Source organism: Euleptes europaea, chromosome 16, assembly GCF_029931775.1.
Source record: "Euleptes europaea isolate rEulEur1 chromosome 16, rEulEur1.hap1, whole genome shotgun sequence".
Lineage (NCBI taxonomy): Eukaryota > Metazoa > Chordata > Lepidosauria > Squamata > Sphaerodactylidae > Euleptes > Euleptes europaea.
This window is the reverse complement of record NC_079327.1, coordinates 30,050,926-30,069,317: the sequence shown is the minus strand read 5'-3', so window position 1 is coordinate 30,069,317 and position 18,392 is coordinate 30,050,926. Positions and strand designations below refer to the sequence as shown.

At 39.5% G+C, this 18,392-nt stretch overlaps 1 protein-coding gene across 1 annotated transcript in view; it reads right to left on the bottom strand.

Annotated features, from left to right (window-relative positions):
• The window catches only part of UXS1 (UDP-glucuronate decarboxylase 1), a 44,667-nt gene that overhangs the window by 5,004 nt on the left and 21,271 nt on the right, over positions 1-18,392 (bottom strand). Inside the window, exons 6-14 of the mRNA XM_056861911.1 lie at positions 16,905-17,085; positions 13,811-13,915; positions 12,851-12,910; positions 11,330-11,451; positions 7,122-7,241; positions 5,193-5,236; positions 1,787-1,847; positions 1,203-1,260; positions 300-403 (exon numbers count right to left, since the gene is read on the bottom strand). Coding sequence (XP_056717889.1) covers positions 300-403; positions 1,203-1,260; positions 1,787-1,847; positions 5,193-5,236; positions 7,122-7,241; positions 11,330-11,451; positions 12,851-12,910; positions 13,811-13,915; positions 16,905-17,085 — 855 coding nt within the window. The remainder of the gene's footprint in view (positions 1-299; positions 404-1,202; positions 1,261-1,786; positions 1,848-5,192; positions 5,237-7,121; positions 7,242-11,329; positions 11,452-12,850; positions 12,911-13,810; positions 13,916-16,904; positions 17,086-18,392) is intronic.

The following is an 18,392-nucleotide window of genomic DNA, read 5'->3' as shown; positions in this document are numbered from 1 at the left end:
GCAACTCGGTCCACAAAGGTAAGAGTCTCGAGCACTGCACTCTTGATTTACTCAGGTGAGCAACAAAACAATGCTAGGTCCCTATGGAGAACCAATGGAAATCTTTTCCTTTGGTACCCTTGTTAAATTACTTTAACTTACAGTCCCTGCTGATTCATGCTGAATTTAACTAACTCTGCTTTTTGCATTAAGAGCAAATAATAAAGTAAACCACAGAACGGTGGCAATTTCCCATTCCTAGCCACAGTATCATTTTGAAGCTAAATCACATTTAGTGAGACTGTGCCAGCGATACATACCACAGGGTCCCAGCCAAGTTGGGACTTAGCTTTCCTGATGTCAGGCTTTCTTTTCTGGGGATCATCCTGAGCTTCTGACAGAAACTGGATTTCACTTCCACTGCCTGTAAAATTCAAACAGGAATGTTACTGTTTGCTAGTTTTTACATTTCCAGTTGTACAAACAGGCCATGTAATATAATTTCTAACGTCCCCATAGTTTTTCAGGTATTCCAACACAGACTACATAAAGCCTTCACAACCCCCAAGATACAATATACAAAGTCAACAAATCACAGAGGCCCAAGTGCAGTCATACTGCCTGATCTCCTAACCACGCATATAAGATAGGGAAGCACTTTAAGGGTTTATGCATTTCTCCTGTCTTCAAACTACCCCTCCCTTTCATTCTTATTATGGTTTGCATCAAACCTGCATCAATATTATCATTATGGTCAACTAAAAAAACAACCCTCCCCAAAACAGTTTGCAGTTATTCCATCCAATCTCACTATAACACCAAGAAAGACAGGTATGCAATACGTACATTGTATTTATTTATTAAAACATTTATATCCCACCTTTCTTTGAGGTTCAAGGCAGCTTACAATGGTTAAAAACATTTTCAGTTTAAAAGCGAAAATAAAATAAAATAACAAACCCCAAATCTCTCCCCCTCCCCTTAAAAGATGCCTGCCAATTCAGACTCCCTCAAAAGCCCTGGCAAACAGGCAGGCCTTACAGCGCCTCCTGAATATCTCCAAGTAGTGCCCCCCCCAACACCGCTTCAGGGAGCCCATGCCACAGAGCCACGAAAGAAAAGACCTGGGCTCTGGTCAATGCCAGATGGCTATCTCACCACTTGGAGAGGCCGAACAATTGGCTGTCTGGTTTTGCTTAAAAATAATTATGCTTCTTACTTACCAACTAGCTTTTTAATTAACTGGGCAAATTCTAGGATAGTATGCTCTTCTGGATTCCCCTAAGGATACAACGAGGATTAATTAAAAAGGAAACAATCTTATTTTTTGGGGTAACGTGATACCTAGAAGGATAAACTATGTTTCTAAATGTTGCTTCATTTCAGAGCTATAGTAAAAAGCAAACACTCATGATTTTTAGTTAGCTTAAAATAATTTTTTTCCTTTGGACAACAGAAGCTTGAAAGGAGGTGCATTATTATAACAGCAGACAGGAATATTTTAGCAGCGAGATATGAAATTTTGTAAATGGCATAGAAACAGAACACTACTGTTTCTGCAGACAATGATGTTAATAGATTCTCAATGGTAATTTCAATTTTTCATTTCTATCTGTTATAACATGTGTGCAGCAAATAACTAATCAGCAGGGTAGGTAGAACCATAACCCAAAAAACTCCACAGTACCACATGGATTAACATGAATTTCAATTTCAAGTTTCAATTGATTGTGGTACTATTTTGCTCCCCTTCCCATCCACTTAGATCCACATTAAGGAGAAGACTGGAAGCAAGGTCTTTGCTTACCAAGTTAACAGGACTGCTGACATTGCTGTTCATTAAGGCCACCAACCCATTCACAAGGTCACTGCAAAAAGAGAGAACATCACTTCAGTCAAGAGTAATTTCCTTACACATTTACTGTCTGACCCTTCAGCATAAGTCTTCCACATGGAAACACTTCTAAGTAGTGGTAGACGTTACATAAAAACCAACCCCAGGAGTAAGCAGAACATATTGGAGAATAGAGGAACATATCAGAAGCCTGTGTACCACCACTTCACTAATCAGTATGAAGCCTCCCTTCGTTAAGTGGGTTTTCTTCCAGTGGAAGTCTTTCCAGTCAGTTGCTGAACACAAATGATCAGAGAAGTAAAGAAAACACAACCATGTGGCTTTTAGAATAAAATTCAATCAAATTTCTAGGTATCCCATTGGTGAGTGCTTGGTATTTACTCGTCTAGGTGGAACACTGGCCAACTTTGAAGTGCTACATCCATTATTGATGCAAACAATAAAGTGTAGGTTGAGGAAGGAGAGGTTTTTCAGCTTCATCATGCTGCCAAAACTGGAAGGGAGGGGTATAAGGAGTCAGGAAAGGATGTAAAATAAGGCTGCTTAAAACTATCTTTCTAGCCTAAAAACCACCTTCCTAGTGTTATATCTTTAATATTAAAATAAATGAGGCATATCTGTTAATGCTGTGAGATATTGCTGTTGAGAATTTAGCAAGTGCTACAGCAATCTTGCATGGCTATTTCTCCACATTATTCCAAAATCAACATAAATTCTCCAGTAATTTAGCTAATACTACAAGTGATATCTGACAAAATGAGCTTTGACTCATGAATGCATATACCCTGGAAATTTTTGTTGGTCTTTAAGGTGCTACTGGACTTGAATTTGGTCCCGCTACAAAGAAGCATCAGATGGTTATATGCTGGCCAACTAGCTCCATCTGCTCTTTTTCTTCACATCAAGGCAAACTGAAAGATCATTGAGTGCACTAAAACATTCATATTAGACATGTCCAGAATTTTTAACCAGATTCATGGAAGTATCACCAATAAGAACAGAGGTGAAAATGACCCAACCTCAAAATGTTGGGTACCCAAAAGATTGTCAACAATCTATAGCAGTAGTTGCTAATTTTCCCCACAATCTGAGACAGAATCAAAAGCCCTTCTTAAGCCGAAAAAAGCCACATAGAACCTGTCTCCAGATGGTTTAGTATATTTTTCGATGAAATGAGCAAGTACTGCACAGTGATCTACAGTAGACACCCATCTGGGCACAAGAGTCGGGTTATCTGAAAATCAGGTTTGTAATTTCAACAAGACAATAAACTAATTTGTCTATAGTTGTCAGGAAGAGAATAGTCACCCTTTTTTATGAACAGGAATAATTATCTAGTTTAGCCAAGATTGTGGAATAAAGCCAGAATTACAAATATTAGGGGAAAAAGGGGGCCAAAATCTTTTTCTAGCTAGAAATACTACTCTTAAATAGTCTATTCACAGTAAAATCAGGACCAAAGGCCTTGCCTATTTTAAGCTTTCTGACGGGCCTAGCCACTTCTTTATCTATTGGGGGCCAGGAAGGAAAACCACCAATTGTATGTAACATCAAAATTAAGATTTATAATTCTTGTTCAGGGGACTGTTGGTATTGCCATGCTACATTCACAGATTTCATCCACATGTGGATGAAAATAGTCCAGGAGGAGTGGACTATTGGAATAAGGTAGCAATTTTTTAAAACTATGGTTTAAATAGTGATATCCCCAAAAACTCCTGAAACTTTGCTATTAAACTATGTTCCTTTAATTCCAAGTAAATTACAAGTTATTTTATTAAACCTGATTATGGCAGAAAGACTGATGCATGCAAGGCACTGGAAATCGAAGGAGATCCCAGAAATCCAAAAACGGACAGACATTCTGAATGAAACCTATTTAATGATTACACTTACATCTGTTTTGAACGGTAAAACCTTTGCGGAAATATGGTCTGATCAGTTGCGAGTAATTAATCGTATTCAGGCAAAATCTGTTGCTGTTTCAAGAGCTTGTGTTTGTTGTATGTTTTTGTGTGTGTATATGTGTGTGTGTGTAAATCAAGACCCATTTGATGCCATCATTTGCAAAGGATTCATGTATATTCACCAAATGATCTTCTTTGGAACAAACAATGAAATGGGAAATAGGAAAGAGGGGGATCAGTTTCTACATTTGTTACAAGGAAGCTCAGACAAATAAAATGTGTGTGTCCTATTAGCATTAGGTGGCAAAAAGACCCATTAAATGAAGATCCTTTTTAAAAAAGTTAAGTGTAAATCAGTCCTCAGTGCCTAGAAACATCTATGCTTTTTACTAATGTAAAAAGGGTCATGTTAAGTTTTAACATTATATGGAAAACAAAGCCAGTTTGCTAAAGACATTTTAGAACAAATGTAATTCTAAACTGCACAAAAGTAAGTTTCAGTTACACTATCTGACTTTATGAAGACTTCCAGAGGAACATCCATGTTAGCCTGTAGCGCAAAAATGACAACAGCAGCAACTTAAAGATTAACAAATTTACAATGACATGAGCTTTCACAGCTTCAAACTTATTTCAGGAGCAATCCGTGGAAATAGACCTCTGCTGGCCAGACTGAAAGCTCCCCTCCCCAAATGTCTCCTTTAAAAATATGAACTGCATATCCAAGCTATAAGCACAAGATGGCAGTGATGCATCAGAAAAAGCTCAAAGCACAAATCTGCTGGGAGTTCTAGTATTACTACTACAGTATTTAAAAGAGGTAATGTCAGCATTATTTCATTAGTTATGCATATGCGGAGAAATCGCTGTTTTCAAGTCTTAGGTTAAGGCTGGCAAAAGTCTGTTTTTTCAACTGCAGAGGGGATTAGCTGTCCCCCAAAGGTTCAAAAATAGTATTTAGGTATTTCTCAAACTAAGTTTCAAAGTCACTTTGTAGGGTCTCCAACAGGTCTGTGAATTCTTTGCAAGGACAGAGGGCATCTGGCTAACATGAAAAGGGAGCTCTGATGGACAGCTAATGCCTGATGCCTTTTACCAGTCTGAAAACCCTGACTGACGGGGTTCAAAAAAAATTCTACTGTTGACCTAGGACAGTGGCATTTGAGAGGTTGGCAGCTAGAATGGACAAAGGGGGAAAGTGTAGGAGTAAGGGAGATCCTGAGATAGGGAAGTAAAACAAATCTCACCCCTTGACTGGAAGGGACTTTGGTCCAGAGACAGCAAGGACACAATATTAGTAAAGTAGAGTCTCTGGGCTAATTGAACAGGAGTGGGAATGGAGCAGGAAAAACTTCAAAGTTTATATTTATAGCCTGCCCTCAATTGCCAGCAGGCCGGGCTCTGTGTTATCCTTTGGGTACATCACTCAGAGGAGGAAAGAGAGAATTTACCTTACATACTGGAATGCTCTTGTTTGAATGCCAGGCCCATATACCTAGGGATAAAAACAAAACAAATTAAAATCCACATTACTGACGTCTAATAATCTAGGATAGACAAGCTGCAAGCAATTATGATAATTTTGCCTAAGCACACAGACACAACTCTTTCACAGAATCACAGAGTTGGAAGAGGCCATACAGGCCATCTAGTCCAGCCCCCTGCTTAATGCGGGATAAGTCTACAGCATTCCTGACAAGTGCTTGTCCAGCCTCTGCTTAAAGATTGCCAGTCTTTCTCGTAGGTGGTAAATTAAGACTGCTTTGTTAGGACAAACTGAAGTAGAGATGCACTGAATAGTGGTCAAGAGATATTGGGAAGCAGGCAAGAGAAAAATAAATAACAGTAAATAAATAACAAAGAGAGCTAGCATGGTTGCAGAGTGAAGAGGTCAGAAAAGGATTTAATGCATTTGAGAAAATGGATGTACGGCAAAATGGAGAATCCAACCAAGGCACTTCTATCTATGAAAAATACTTTCCAAGTGCCTCTTCATCAGCTCATTAGCTTTAACCTACAGAAGTGATTAGATGTATTATAACTGGAAGACAATTAGCTCAAGAACATTTTAAAGTATTAGCCACAAGGAGTTCAGAATGGCCTAAATGAGTTGCTCAGGTAACCAAACACCTAGATTTGGGTTTCCCTAGCTTCAGAGATGGATCAGGATTGTGCCCCACATATTTATCATACCTGATGCAGCTTACAACATCGTTCTCCACGCCACCATTTTATCCTCAAAACCAGGAAGGTTAGGCTGAAAGGGAGTGAACTGCTTGAAGATCACCCCAGGGAGCTTCCTTTGTAAAGTGGGGATTTGAACCCGGATCTCCCAGATCCTTTTCTGACCTCTTAACTCTACAACCATGCTGGCTCTCTTTGTTATTTTTCTCTTGCCTGCTTCCCAACATCTCTTGGCCACTATTCAATGCACCTCTACTTCAGTTTTTCCTAAGAAAGCAGTCTTAATTTACTACCTGCCAGAAAAAGCCACCTTAAAAAAAAAACACCTAGATGGGGGTCCTTTGAGAGTAAACAAACACTTGATTTTTGTTTTGTATAAGGCTGAAGTAGGAACGTGGTATGGAGGAAACAGAAATGAGGAGGAGCGTTCTCAATGACTTTCCTGACAGTTTTACAGCCTGAAGAAATTTTACACCAGCCTCTTTTCCTAGCACCTAAATAGGTGTAAGTTGAGAAACTGGGAACATCGTATGCCCTAGCAACACTCTTGTCAATTTGAAGAGTTTTACTGGTATATAGTTGTTTGCTAGAAAACAAGGTATTTCAGTCTTCTGCAGCTCTCTTGAGTGAATCTCAGGAGATTTTACTGTGTTTCAAAATGAGTGCAATGCCTCAAAACACCATGGTTGAAAATTCTTTCTGAAAAGACTGGGTGAGTGGGGAGGCGCTGGTTATTGTTTTACCACACATCACATCTCTAATATGGAAGTACTGATGTTACAAACAGCACATTATGAAACCAACAAAGAAAGAGGATTTTAAAACCTCATAGGACATTCTCACTATTCTTCTATATTTATGGCATTTATAGACAAAAAAATGCTAACAAAAGCAGAGCTCAGCATTGGATGAAAACATCTTAGCAACTGGTTTGCACATTTATGCAGTTATACTAGACTGTAGTGATGATCTCCATGTGTGAACCCCTTTTGCTTCACTTAATATCAGCTCAATAATAAACACTTTTAACAAAGACCATTCACATAATTGGTTGAGAGCTGAATAGTCAACAGTGCAATCACAAGTGGAGCAACAGTGGCTGGCTTGGTGATGGTTTTTGCGTAAGAAAGCTGCTCATTTATATCTTCTTCACATATCCAATGAACATTCCAGAGGACAAAATAGTGAATACGTACCGTTAAGGGCTCTCCCTGAAGAGCCTGCAGGATAAAGTTACTGACAACTCGGCCGTCGTTCATGTGCATCCGAGGACCAAAAGTGTTGAATATTCTTGCAACTCTTACTTCTACTCCTTCCTGAAATAACATAGTTTTTTTTAACCACTAACTGAAGAAACTCAGCAATAACAAGACAGATCCTGTGATTAAGTGTAAACATCCAGCAAGCAGCTAGCTTCTAAAAGGACACATCTACCAAAAAAGTCCACTTAAATGCATGCAGGAAACCACTTTGTTTAGTATCAAAGCATAAGAATGTGTATTTGCTGTTCAAAGTCAATCATCTTTTTAATCTGACCTTGTCTCCAAAGAGCTCGTTGTGGCTTATGATTCTATCCTTCCCATTTTATCCTCTCAGCCACCCTGTGAGGTTAGGCTGAAAGAAACCAACTTGCCCAAGAATCTCCCTGTGAGCTTTATGACAGGACATGGCCAGCCAGACACAGCCTAATATTCCTTTCCTTTTATCCCTTAGAAGCTCCTTGATCAATTGATCTTGAGCAGCATATATCTAGTGTTGGAGGGATATAAGGACTGAAACAAATCTTGCCAATGACAATGTAGCCTTGGGGTCCCTGTCACTTAATAAAAAAGGCATTATGTCAGTCACAGAGGCATTGGATTTGTATATTAAAAGGGGGGAAATATAGTGCAATCGAAGTTCCTCGTAAAAGCGGCATTCCAAAAGGGCATGGGCTAGCCTAATATTCCAACACTGTACCAAACTGAGTCTTTAGATTAGGGAGAGATAGGCAACCATCTGGCATTCATATCATTGCACACATCTCTTTGATACAAGGGCAGAAACAATGTCTCAGAACATAATTCAGCTAAACTTCTAACTCATAAAAAAAATCTAAGAAATAGCTTTCAAGTGTTACGAGTTTTGTTTTACAACATACAAGTTTTGTATGTTTACAACATACAATTTGCAGTAAGGATCTTTGTAAGGTTTTGTGAATTTAAAAAAAGGAAAATTGCCCATGAATTCTTTCAATTTGTTAGAATCAATCCTGAGTCAGACTTTGGCTCCAAGGCATACAGTGAGGGAAACAAGTATTTGATCCCCTGCTGAATTTGCCCGTTTGCCCTCTGACGAAGAAATGACCAGTCCATAATTTTAATGGTAGGTTTATTGTAGCTGTGAGACACAGAATAACAACAGGAAAACCCCCAGAAACCCAGAAGAAAAAAGTCAGAGATTGATGTGCATTATAATGAGTGAAATAAGTATTTGATCCTTTGCAAAAGATGACTTAGTACTTGGTGGCAAAACCCTTGTTGGCAATTACAGAGGTCAGACGTTTCTTGTAGGTGGCCACCAGGCTTGCACACATCTCAAGAGGTATTTTGTCCCACTCCTCTTTGCAGATCCTCTCCAAGTCAGTGAGATTTTGAGGCTGATGTATAGCTACTCGAACCTTCAGCTCCCTCCACAGATTTTCGATGGGATTAAGGTCTGGAGACTGGCTAGGCCACTCCAGGACCTTAATGTGCTTCTTCTTGAGCCACTCCTTTGTTGCCTTGGCCGTGTGTTTTGGGTCATTGTCATGCTGGAATACCCATCCTCGACCCATTTTCAATGCCCTGGCTGAGGGAAGGAGGTGCTCACCCAAGATTTGACAATACATGGTCCCGTCCATCATCCCTTCAATGTGGTGAAGGTGACCTGTCCCCTTAGCAGAAAAACACCCCCAAAGCATAATATGTCCCCCTCCATGTTGGACGGTGGGGATGGTGTTCTTGGGGTCGTAGGCAGCATTCTTCCTCCTCCAAACACAGCGAGTTGAGTTGATGCCAAAGAGCTCGATTTTGGTCTCATCTGACCACAACACTTTCACCCAGTTCTCCTCTGGGTCATTCAGATGTGCATTGGCAAACTGCACACGGGCCTGTACATGTGCTATCTTGAGCAAGGGGTCCTTGTGGGCTCTGCAAGATCTCAGCCCTTCTATGGTCCCAGCTGCCCTGAGATCATTGACAATCCCCCTCCCCGTGTAGTTCTGGGCTGCTTCATCACTGTTCTCATGATCATTGCAACTCCACGAGATGAGATCTTGCATGGAGCCCCAGACCGAGGGAGGTTGACAGGGTTAGGGTTAGGGTTGTCACCTTCTCACCAAGCTGCTTGGCAATAGTCTTGTAGCCCAGTCCAGCCTTATGCAGGTCTACAATCTTGTCCCTGACATCCTTGGACAGCTCTTTGGTCTTGGTCATGGTGGCTAGTTTGGAATCTGATGGATTGATTGCTTCTGTCGACAGCAGAACCCTAACCCTAATCTGGCTGGTTGATAGGGGATCAAATACTTATTTCACTCATTATAATGCACATCAATGTCTGACTTTTGTCTTCTGGGTTTCTGGGGGTTTTCCTGTTGTTATTCTGTCTCTCACAGCTACAATAAACCTACCATTAAAATTATGGACTGATCATTTCTTCGTCAGAGGGCAAACGGGCAAATTTAGCAGGGGATCAAATATTTTTTTCCCTCACTGTAAATTACTTTCTTCTGTGTGGTGAGAGTACAGTTTCCACCTTGCTATTTATTTGTCCAAAATATTCCTAGCCTAGATGACTGGAGATCCTGCTCTTGCCCAACAAGAACGTTCACAATTCAATACTTTATGCCTAGTTGACATACGCCAAAGAACAATGTGGTAGGGTAGAATATACCACTGAAATTTACCTTCTGCTTTCCAACTTTTCTTTTAATGGTGCCCAATCCTAAACTTCAGTGTGGACTTTACATTAAAAATTCCTTTCATTGTTTTGTCCCCAGATGCACTGATTTTTTAAATTTCCTATATTGTAATTCATATGTTTCTTGAAGAATTCTGCATGTGTTAATCTGTTACAAAAGCCACCTTTTATCATGTTATTTCCATATTTATATATCTAGCTGCTAATGTTCTTTCTTGACAGCACTGAAAGAAATGCAGTATACATCCCGACTGGAAGGCAATTAAAAAGGATAAAACTTTGCCACTTGCTATTTCCATATTATATCCCTTAGAGCAGAAGTCTAGGCTGATCCTCAGGTGGGTAGGAAGCCCCCATCCTGGGGTGTGAGCCCCCACAGATCTGCATTTCTGGCTACTTTTTAAAAGAGCCTGCTGCTTCTACAGAGAGGGTGCCATACCTCCTGCTTTTCTGCATGCAAGCTGAAAACTGCAGCAGGACAATAGGGTAAGATCACTCCACAGCTTTCATCCTTGACTTGTTCCTACGATAACCTGATGCTTAACTTGTTTTTCCAGAGCCCAGCTCTTTTGGTCGGCTGCCTGAACTTCTGTCCTTGACACCGGTGATGTCATAACTCTGGTCCCTCCTTCCTGTCACATGATTCTAACATCACATGACTTCTTATGTACTTGCAGCTTAATGGGGCCTATGTTTAGTGGGTTCCATGTCTGGAAAGGGTGAATACCACTGCCCTAGAGTTCTGAACAGGAATTGCACTGGCAATTTTAGAACAGCATTTAATCTAAAAGCGAATTTTCACATGGAGCAAGACTTTCAAGCAGCAAATTCAGTATCAAGCCTTTTAGGATGTACTAGACCATAGACCTGGTACAATGGTTCCCTCCTAACCCCAAAAAGAAATACCCCCAATTGAAGGGAACCATTGCATCTAATTCTATGCATTTTAAATCACATTGCCTTAAGATTCTTAGGGAGACTAAGAACTTAGGATAGTCATCAAAAATAATTCAATATACATAGCACCTCCACCTTGACATCTGCTGCCATTTTTTGGGGGCTACTAAATATTTTTTAGGTAACTATTTAGAGCCCCGTGGCGCACAGTGGTAAGCTGCAGTACTGCAGTCCAAGCTCTGCTCACGACCTGAGTTCGATCCCAATGGAAGTTGGTTTCAGGTAGCTGGCTCAAGGTTGACTCAGCCTTCCATCCTTCCGAGGTAGGTAAAATGAGTACCCAGCTTGCTGGGGGTAAAGGGAAGGTGACTGGGGAAGGCACTGTCAAACCACCCCGTAAACAAAGTCTGCCTAGTAAACGTCGGGATGTGACGCCACCCCGTGGGTCAGTAATGACCTGGTGCTTGCACAGGGGACTTTTACCTTTATAAATATTTTTTTAAAAACTTTGAAAAAGCAACTATTTGGTTTTTATCTGTAATTTTTAAAATACAAACATTTCAGATACCTGCTTCATGTATGCATAGCACATTGTTTCAGCAACTCTCTTTCCTTCATCATAACAAGCTCTAGGTCCTATGGGATTCACATGACCCCAGTAATCTTCATTTTGTGGGTGAACTTCAGGATCTTAAGAAGAAACAGAGATGTTATGAGTTTTGTCCTTTAGCCGATAATATAGGAAGTATGCTAACTCCAACTCTATAGATCAGTTGGAACTATGGTTGAGCTGAACATCCTCCCAAATTGCTTTAATCTTAGAAAGTGGAAATCCTAGTCTGTATTTCCCTCTCCCCCTTCCATTTCAATCTTTCTTGAATTATCCCAGACAATCCAACCATTAGAAATAGATATATTCAAATGCCAGCAGAGTACCTATCATTCTTAGAGCTGAACAAGTAAAGGAGAAGAGCCTTTATGCTAGCGAGATACTTCGCTTTACCTTCAGCAATTTTACAAGGTACAAGAAGCTTCTGAGAACGGAATGGGTGTGTCCTTGAAAATTGGGGGGACTGGAGTTTATTGAGTATGTTTTGTTCAGGTGCTCTTTTTACGAGGAAGCACGTTGTAAGTTAATCATTCCCCTGCTCTGCCAATTTACAGTCAATTCAAAGGAAGGGAGAATTAAGAGTCTTCTCTGGGAAGGGAATGTCCAGGCAGCAAAACAGGTAGCTAAATTTTGTGCAGTTGCATATAAAGTTTGCCGTCTAAAGTTGGGTTGTGGCAATTAGATTAAATTATATTAGGTTAGTTTTAGTTTATTATAAATTATTCGGAAAATTTAATCAGGTATGTTTTTGCTAAATTGTTCGTAATTTTTTTTTACCTTTGTACAAACGATATAAGTGTTTTATTGGCTTATGCTGTATTAATAATAAATCTGAATCTGAATCCCAGCCAATCAAGAATTACATACAGAAAAAGACATGACAAAACTAAATAACCAAGTTCTACTATGTGCCAGGTCAGTAAGGGCAAATGAAGTCAATTTAGAGAAAGTGCCATGCTTCCTATACTGGTCACATGACTCAGTCATAGCCACACAGATACTTTTGCAAGGGGAACACACACGTTTAATGGATGATTCCTCCATTTATCAAATTAAGATTTGATTAAAGAAACCTCACACCTTTTGTTCTTGACTTTTCTCTCCTTCTGTAACTATGACAAACAGATGGAAAACTTCTTTATGCCAGGATATCACTTGACAGACTAAAGTTAATTTCACAAACAGTTGATTGCCATGTTTCATCCGGTATGAAAGATTGATGCGTTTATCTTCCAAACCACGGGTTAATGGACAAAGGATGAGCTTAAATATCATGAGGAAAATGGGTCAACATTTTCTCTTCTTTTATGAAGAGGGTGTGTGTGTAATGGCTTTATGAAAGGATGACAGCAAAATTCACAAACAAAGAAAGAGTCGATATTGAAAGTATGTCAGATGGTAAAGCTTCCCCCTCCAGCAAAGACTGGCTTTCACCTGAATCAGCTGCTGCTAATATGCCAAGACAAGCCCAGCTCTTACCTCCATACACTTCAGAGGTGGATGCGAGAAGAAGCCTTGCTCCAACCCTCTTTGCTAACCCTAGAACAGAAAAACTGAATTTCAGTGAAATGGAAATGTGGTTACTCTATTTTTGAACCAGGTTTGAGGCAAATAACGAACATAACTAGTGAATATGTTCCAAGGTAGACCACTAGAAAGTAACGGACTGCATTGGCAAGAGGATAATGGTAGGAGGTCTACCTTGGAACATATTCACTAGTCTTCTGTTTCTGATGCAAAACTAGCTTTTTAGGCTGGAAATTCTACTACAGAGCTATACACCATGTAATGAAAATGGTATTAGTCAACTACAATACAATCTCATCTTAAGCTTTATGAGCTTCAACCTGCCTTCTACCCCACAGCATTCAGAATCTCTTATGGCCAAGGCCCTGCAAAGTTTTTATAGCCTCCTTTGATCTACTGAATATATTTCAAAGAACATGGCTTGGACAAAGATTGTAACAATCCCAATAGGTGTCAAGACAGGAGCACAATATTCAGACTTCTGGATGGAATGTAAACGACACATTTATATGGTATATAGGAAGGCATGATAGTTATAGGGTATGCACAAATAGGTTTTCCGCCTTTCCATCATGCCAGGGTGCTCCATTGGTAATACCATCATGGTAGTCACTATGATTACCAGAAGGTCAGTTAAAGTACGCTGCATTCTGGAGGCAGTTTGACAATTGTTTTAAAAAAAATTAAGAATCACTACCATAAACCCAAAGTAAAAATCAACCAATCAACAATGTACAATGAACAAGCACTGAATCTGGCATAAAAACAACCAATTATTATAGAAGCAGAATATTTATAGTTTGATATGCTACTGAACACTTTTAAAATTGAAATGATGGACCTAATTCATCAGACCAAAAGCTTAACATGATTTTAGAATTTGTTGAACATCTGAGCTAGATTTAAACTCACCTAACATGTTCAGTGTCCCAATGGTATTGGTTTTTAATGTCTTGATAGGATTATACATGTAATTTGGAGGAGAAGCTGGAGATGCTAGATGATAAATCTGGTCCACTACAAAATAACAGAAGTTAAAAAAATCAATTACATATGTTTTATCAGATCAGAATGTGAGGGGAGAAATCACATGACGTTCAGTGAAATAGTAATATGATTCTTCAACCTTGACATAATTCTGTGCAGAAATAAAGTTACATACATGACTAAAATGTAGATTACATTTTGATCTGTACTTTGGCACTGCAAGATTGAATGGAAAATGGAGCACAAATTGAACAATTCTAGGAGAAACAGAATTAGAAAATGTGTGTAATTTCAATATTCCCTCTAACAACCATGGGCTGGTTCAAATATGCATGTAACATTACTAGATTTTTCAGCCCCTGGTTTGCTGCTTGAATGGATAACTTACTTTATTGAAATTCACTGCAACTTTTCCCCTGTAGTGTCGGATGGAGTCATCAAGTGATAAATATGCATATGTGAACCAGCCAAACCTCTGCCCTTCATATCAACAGAAAGAAATGTGGGATGGATACAACAACTGGAGGAAAATTCATGGGCGAATCCAATAGTAGTCAATTTTCTGCTGAACTCAGTTAACAGATGCTACAAGAAGTAGGCAATAGTATACTATGGCAGCAGATGTTAGACAGATGGATATAAAAAAGCAACACAGCCTAAAAATTCGATCTGTTTTGCTCTTAGTGGCTAAGAGAGCTATGAGAAACTTTTGTAATATGCAAACTACACAAAAAGTAAATGAGCTAATTTTTCCACATCCGACTGTAACTGGCAGAAGATTTAAATTGGAATGATCACCCGAACCACTCTCCATTCCATTAAATAAATTACACCGATGCACACAACTGGAAGAGAGAAACAACTTTTCCTACTATTCATCTGTTCCATGTGGATTGTTTGAAATGAACTAGATAAATATTTCAGGTGCACAAACTGACTTCTGAACCACTGTTATAGAAAGTGTTTCTATAGAGTTGGTACGTCAGTTCCAAGAGTACACTATATTTTCCCATTGCCACTGACATACTGCAGACACTTTGAACTGTGCAATGTCTGTTTGTTCAGTCACACTGGGATTGCCTTTCATACACACAACAAAAATAAGCTACATACATTCACACCCAGTCAAGGCTGGAACCTAGCACTAAAAACAGGCTGGTGATTTAATAGTGTCCCAATGGTATTATTTAACCAAAAGCTACTGATTGTATAAATGAAGTGCTGCAGGCCATTAGCAAATTCCAACTGTGCCGCTACACCTCCATGATCCAAAAGCAAAAGTAGTCAGACAATCCAATTAAACTGGAGTTGAAGGTAGGTGGCAAATCTTATTAACCCCAGTTTCAGTAACATGGAAAAAAGTGTGTTTTCTTAGGAATGTGACAGTCTCTGTTACACAAATAATATTTACAATGTTCCATGGTTTTAGGATTACAGGAATAAAGGCAATGTTTACTCAAACAAAAGCTTCATTTTAAAAATGCATTTAAAGCTTGTGAGAGCCTTGAGTTCACAATGAGAACCTACTTGAAGATTCTACTGTATCTGTACAGTCAACATATAGCAAGGAAGCAGACCACAGTAACACACTGATGTAAGCCTATATGCAATGTATGCATATTAATTTCAATGCAAAGAATAAGACTGAACATATAAAACCACTACATGTTGGAGTAATCACACATGCATGGGTTGGCATTAGCTTTAACAGAGATATGTGCAAGTAAACTACACCTGGAAGTGTAGTAAATTACACCTCACTGTCTCATCCTGTGGATATTTTACCCATATCTCCAAATATGTGAACACATTTCTGAGATTATTTGAAACAAAAAAGAAAAAAGGACAACACTTTACTCTCTCCAACACAACCAGGTCTAAAAGATTTCCCAGCTTCCTGCCCCACTCCCTCCTAGCTTCCTGCCCCACCCACAGCTGCACAATTCCCACAATGGCATTGATAGTACTTCCCCAATTTCATGCCAGAACGTTTGCCAGCCCCTCAGAGGTATTGTGTGTGTTAAGTGCCGTCAAGTCGCTTCCGACTCATGGTGACTTTATGAATCAATGTCCTCCAAAACATCCTATCTTTAACAGCCTTGCTCAGATCTTTCAAATTGAGGGCTGAAGCTTCCTTTGAGTCAATCCATCTCTTGTTGGGTCTTCCACTTTTCCTGCTGCCTTCAACTTTTCCTAGCATGATTGTCTTCTCTAGTGACTCTTGTCTTCTTATAATGTGACCAAAGTACGATAGCCTCAGTTTAGTCATTTTAGCTTCTAGGACCAGTTCAGGCTTGATTTGATCTAGAATCCACTGATAGGTTTTTCTAGGCAGTCCACTGTATCCATTACAATCTCCTCCAACACCACATTTCAAAGAAATCTACTTTCTTCCTATCAGCTTTCTTCATTATGCAGCTTTCGCACCCATACATAGTAATAGGGAATATGATGGCATGAATTACCTTGATCTTGGTGGCCAGTGCCACATCCTTACACTTCAGAATCTTTTCTAGCTCCTTCCCAGTCACAATCTCCTTCTGATTTCTTGGCTGCAGTCTCCCTTTTGGTTGATGATGGAGCCAAGGAATAGAAAGTATGACCAATTTCAATTTCCTCATTGTCAACCTTACAGTTGAGTAATTCTGCTGTAGTTATTACTTTTGTCTTATTGATGTTCAGGTGTAGTCCTGCTTTGGCACTTTCTCTTTTAACTTTCAGCAGTAGTCATTTCAAGTCTTTGCTATTTTCTGCCAGTAATGTAGTGTCATCGGCGTATCTCAAATTGTTTATGCTTCTCCCTCCAATTTTTACTCCACCTTAATCTAAATCTAATCCATCTTTTCTAATTATATGTTCTGCATATAGACTTAAGAGACAGGAAGATAAAATACATCCTTGTCTAACACCTTTGCCAATTGGAAACCATTCTGTTTCTCCATAGAGGTATTAGTAACAGAGAATACGCAACAGGATTCATGCAGAGACAATGCCACTTGGTGGGTCTCAGGCTACTCACCTTCAATGTAGAGGGGCTCTACGACATCATGATTAATCAGTTCAAAGTTCTCATGGCCAATCCAGTGTTCCACATTTCTTTTCCTGCCCGTAAAGAAGTTGTCCACAACTGTAACTTCATGGCCATCCATCATTAGTTTGTCAGTAAGATGAGAACCCACAAACCCTGCTCCTCCAGTTATCTGCATTAGGATAGTTGGCATATAAATTTTTCTTCTCTTTTACAGAATAAAAGACACAGCAGACAAAGTCTACAAACATCAAATGAATTACATGCAGCTGTCAGAATGTAGCTTATAACTAGACAAGGGGGAAAGGGTTTGTATTTTAAGCTTCAAAAATGTACTCTATTCGCTTCATAGAACCACAAGCTTTCTAAATTCAGAACTGTTAATTTTGAAGTAAACACAAACATCAGAAGAATGTTTTTAGCACAACAGTTTCTTCTGCAAACTATTTCTCCCATCCTTTAAATAATAAATGTTGTTTCCATTCACTAGAAAGCAAACAAACTGAGAACAGCTAGAGACATCACAAGGTTTCCTGGGTCCAAAATGCTTATATTTTTTTCTATAAGGTATGGAAATTTTGCAACCCTTCCACAATTGAAGCACAGATGGTAACAGTTTTCAGAATACAGTATCCACCCCATCACCTACAAAGATTAATAATGGAGTGCATGAGATTCTGCTGTCTGGACTCTGGATGGATTCTATAGGCACAGGGTCAAATCGTAAGTAGGGAACTGAATGCTTGACTACTGCTACATGTAAAAAAAAAAGGTCTTTGAACACAAAAAGCTTTTACATCAGGGAAAGAGTATAAATTACTCTCCATGGACAAGCTTTCTGTGGACCCCTAGTCTGAAGTCGTATCTCCCAGGATGCATGCAGAAGACCCCAGATTCAATTCCAGCCATTTGGAGCACAAGTAGTAGGTGTAAACACTTTTCTCTAGCTGAAATCCTGGAGAGCTGCTGCCGGTCTATAGACATGACCAAGTGAAATAGCCTGACTCAACATGAAGCAACTTCATCTGTTCAAATGGCTGTCCCACATGCTCCTTCTGCATATCTGTTCAAATGGCCGTACCACACCTTCCTTCTGCATATCTGTACTGGCCCATGGAACGTTTCAATGTAATACAGTTTAAGGATAAAATTGTCACCACTTGTATTGTACAACATACTTTTTTATTTCTCTGACCTCTAAGATGATAATGAAGGGGGAGAAAACCTATGTCGAGTGAATTATCCTCCCCTTGCACCTCAAAGTCTCCAACTAGTTTCCAACAACTCTGCACGCAGATATTAAATCAGAACTGTAGGTATCTCCACAGGCAGCAGAGACAGAGACACAAGGCTCTATAGTTAGGGTCACTAAGAAGGTCTTGTTTCGCACAGAATTCCAGAGGATATAGAAAACAACTATTGAACCACTGAAGCGAACAAATGGGCTTCAGTTTGATGTGGCAACTTCTTCAGGGTCAA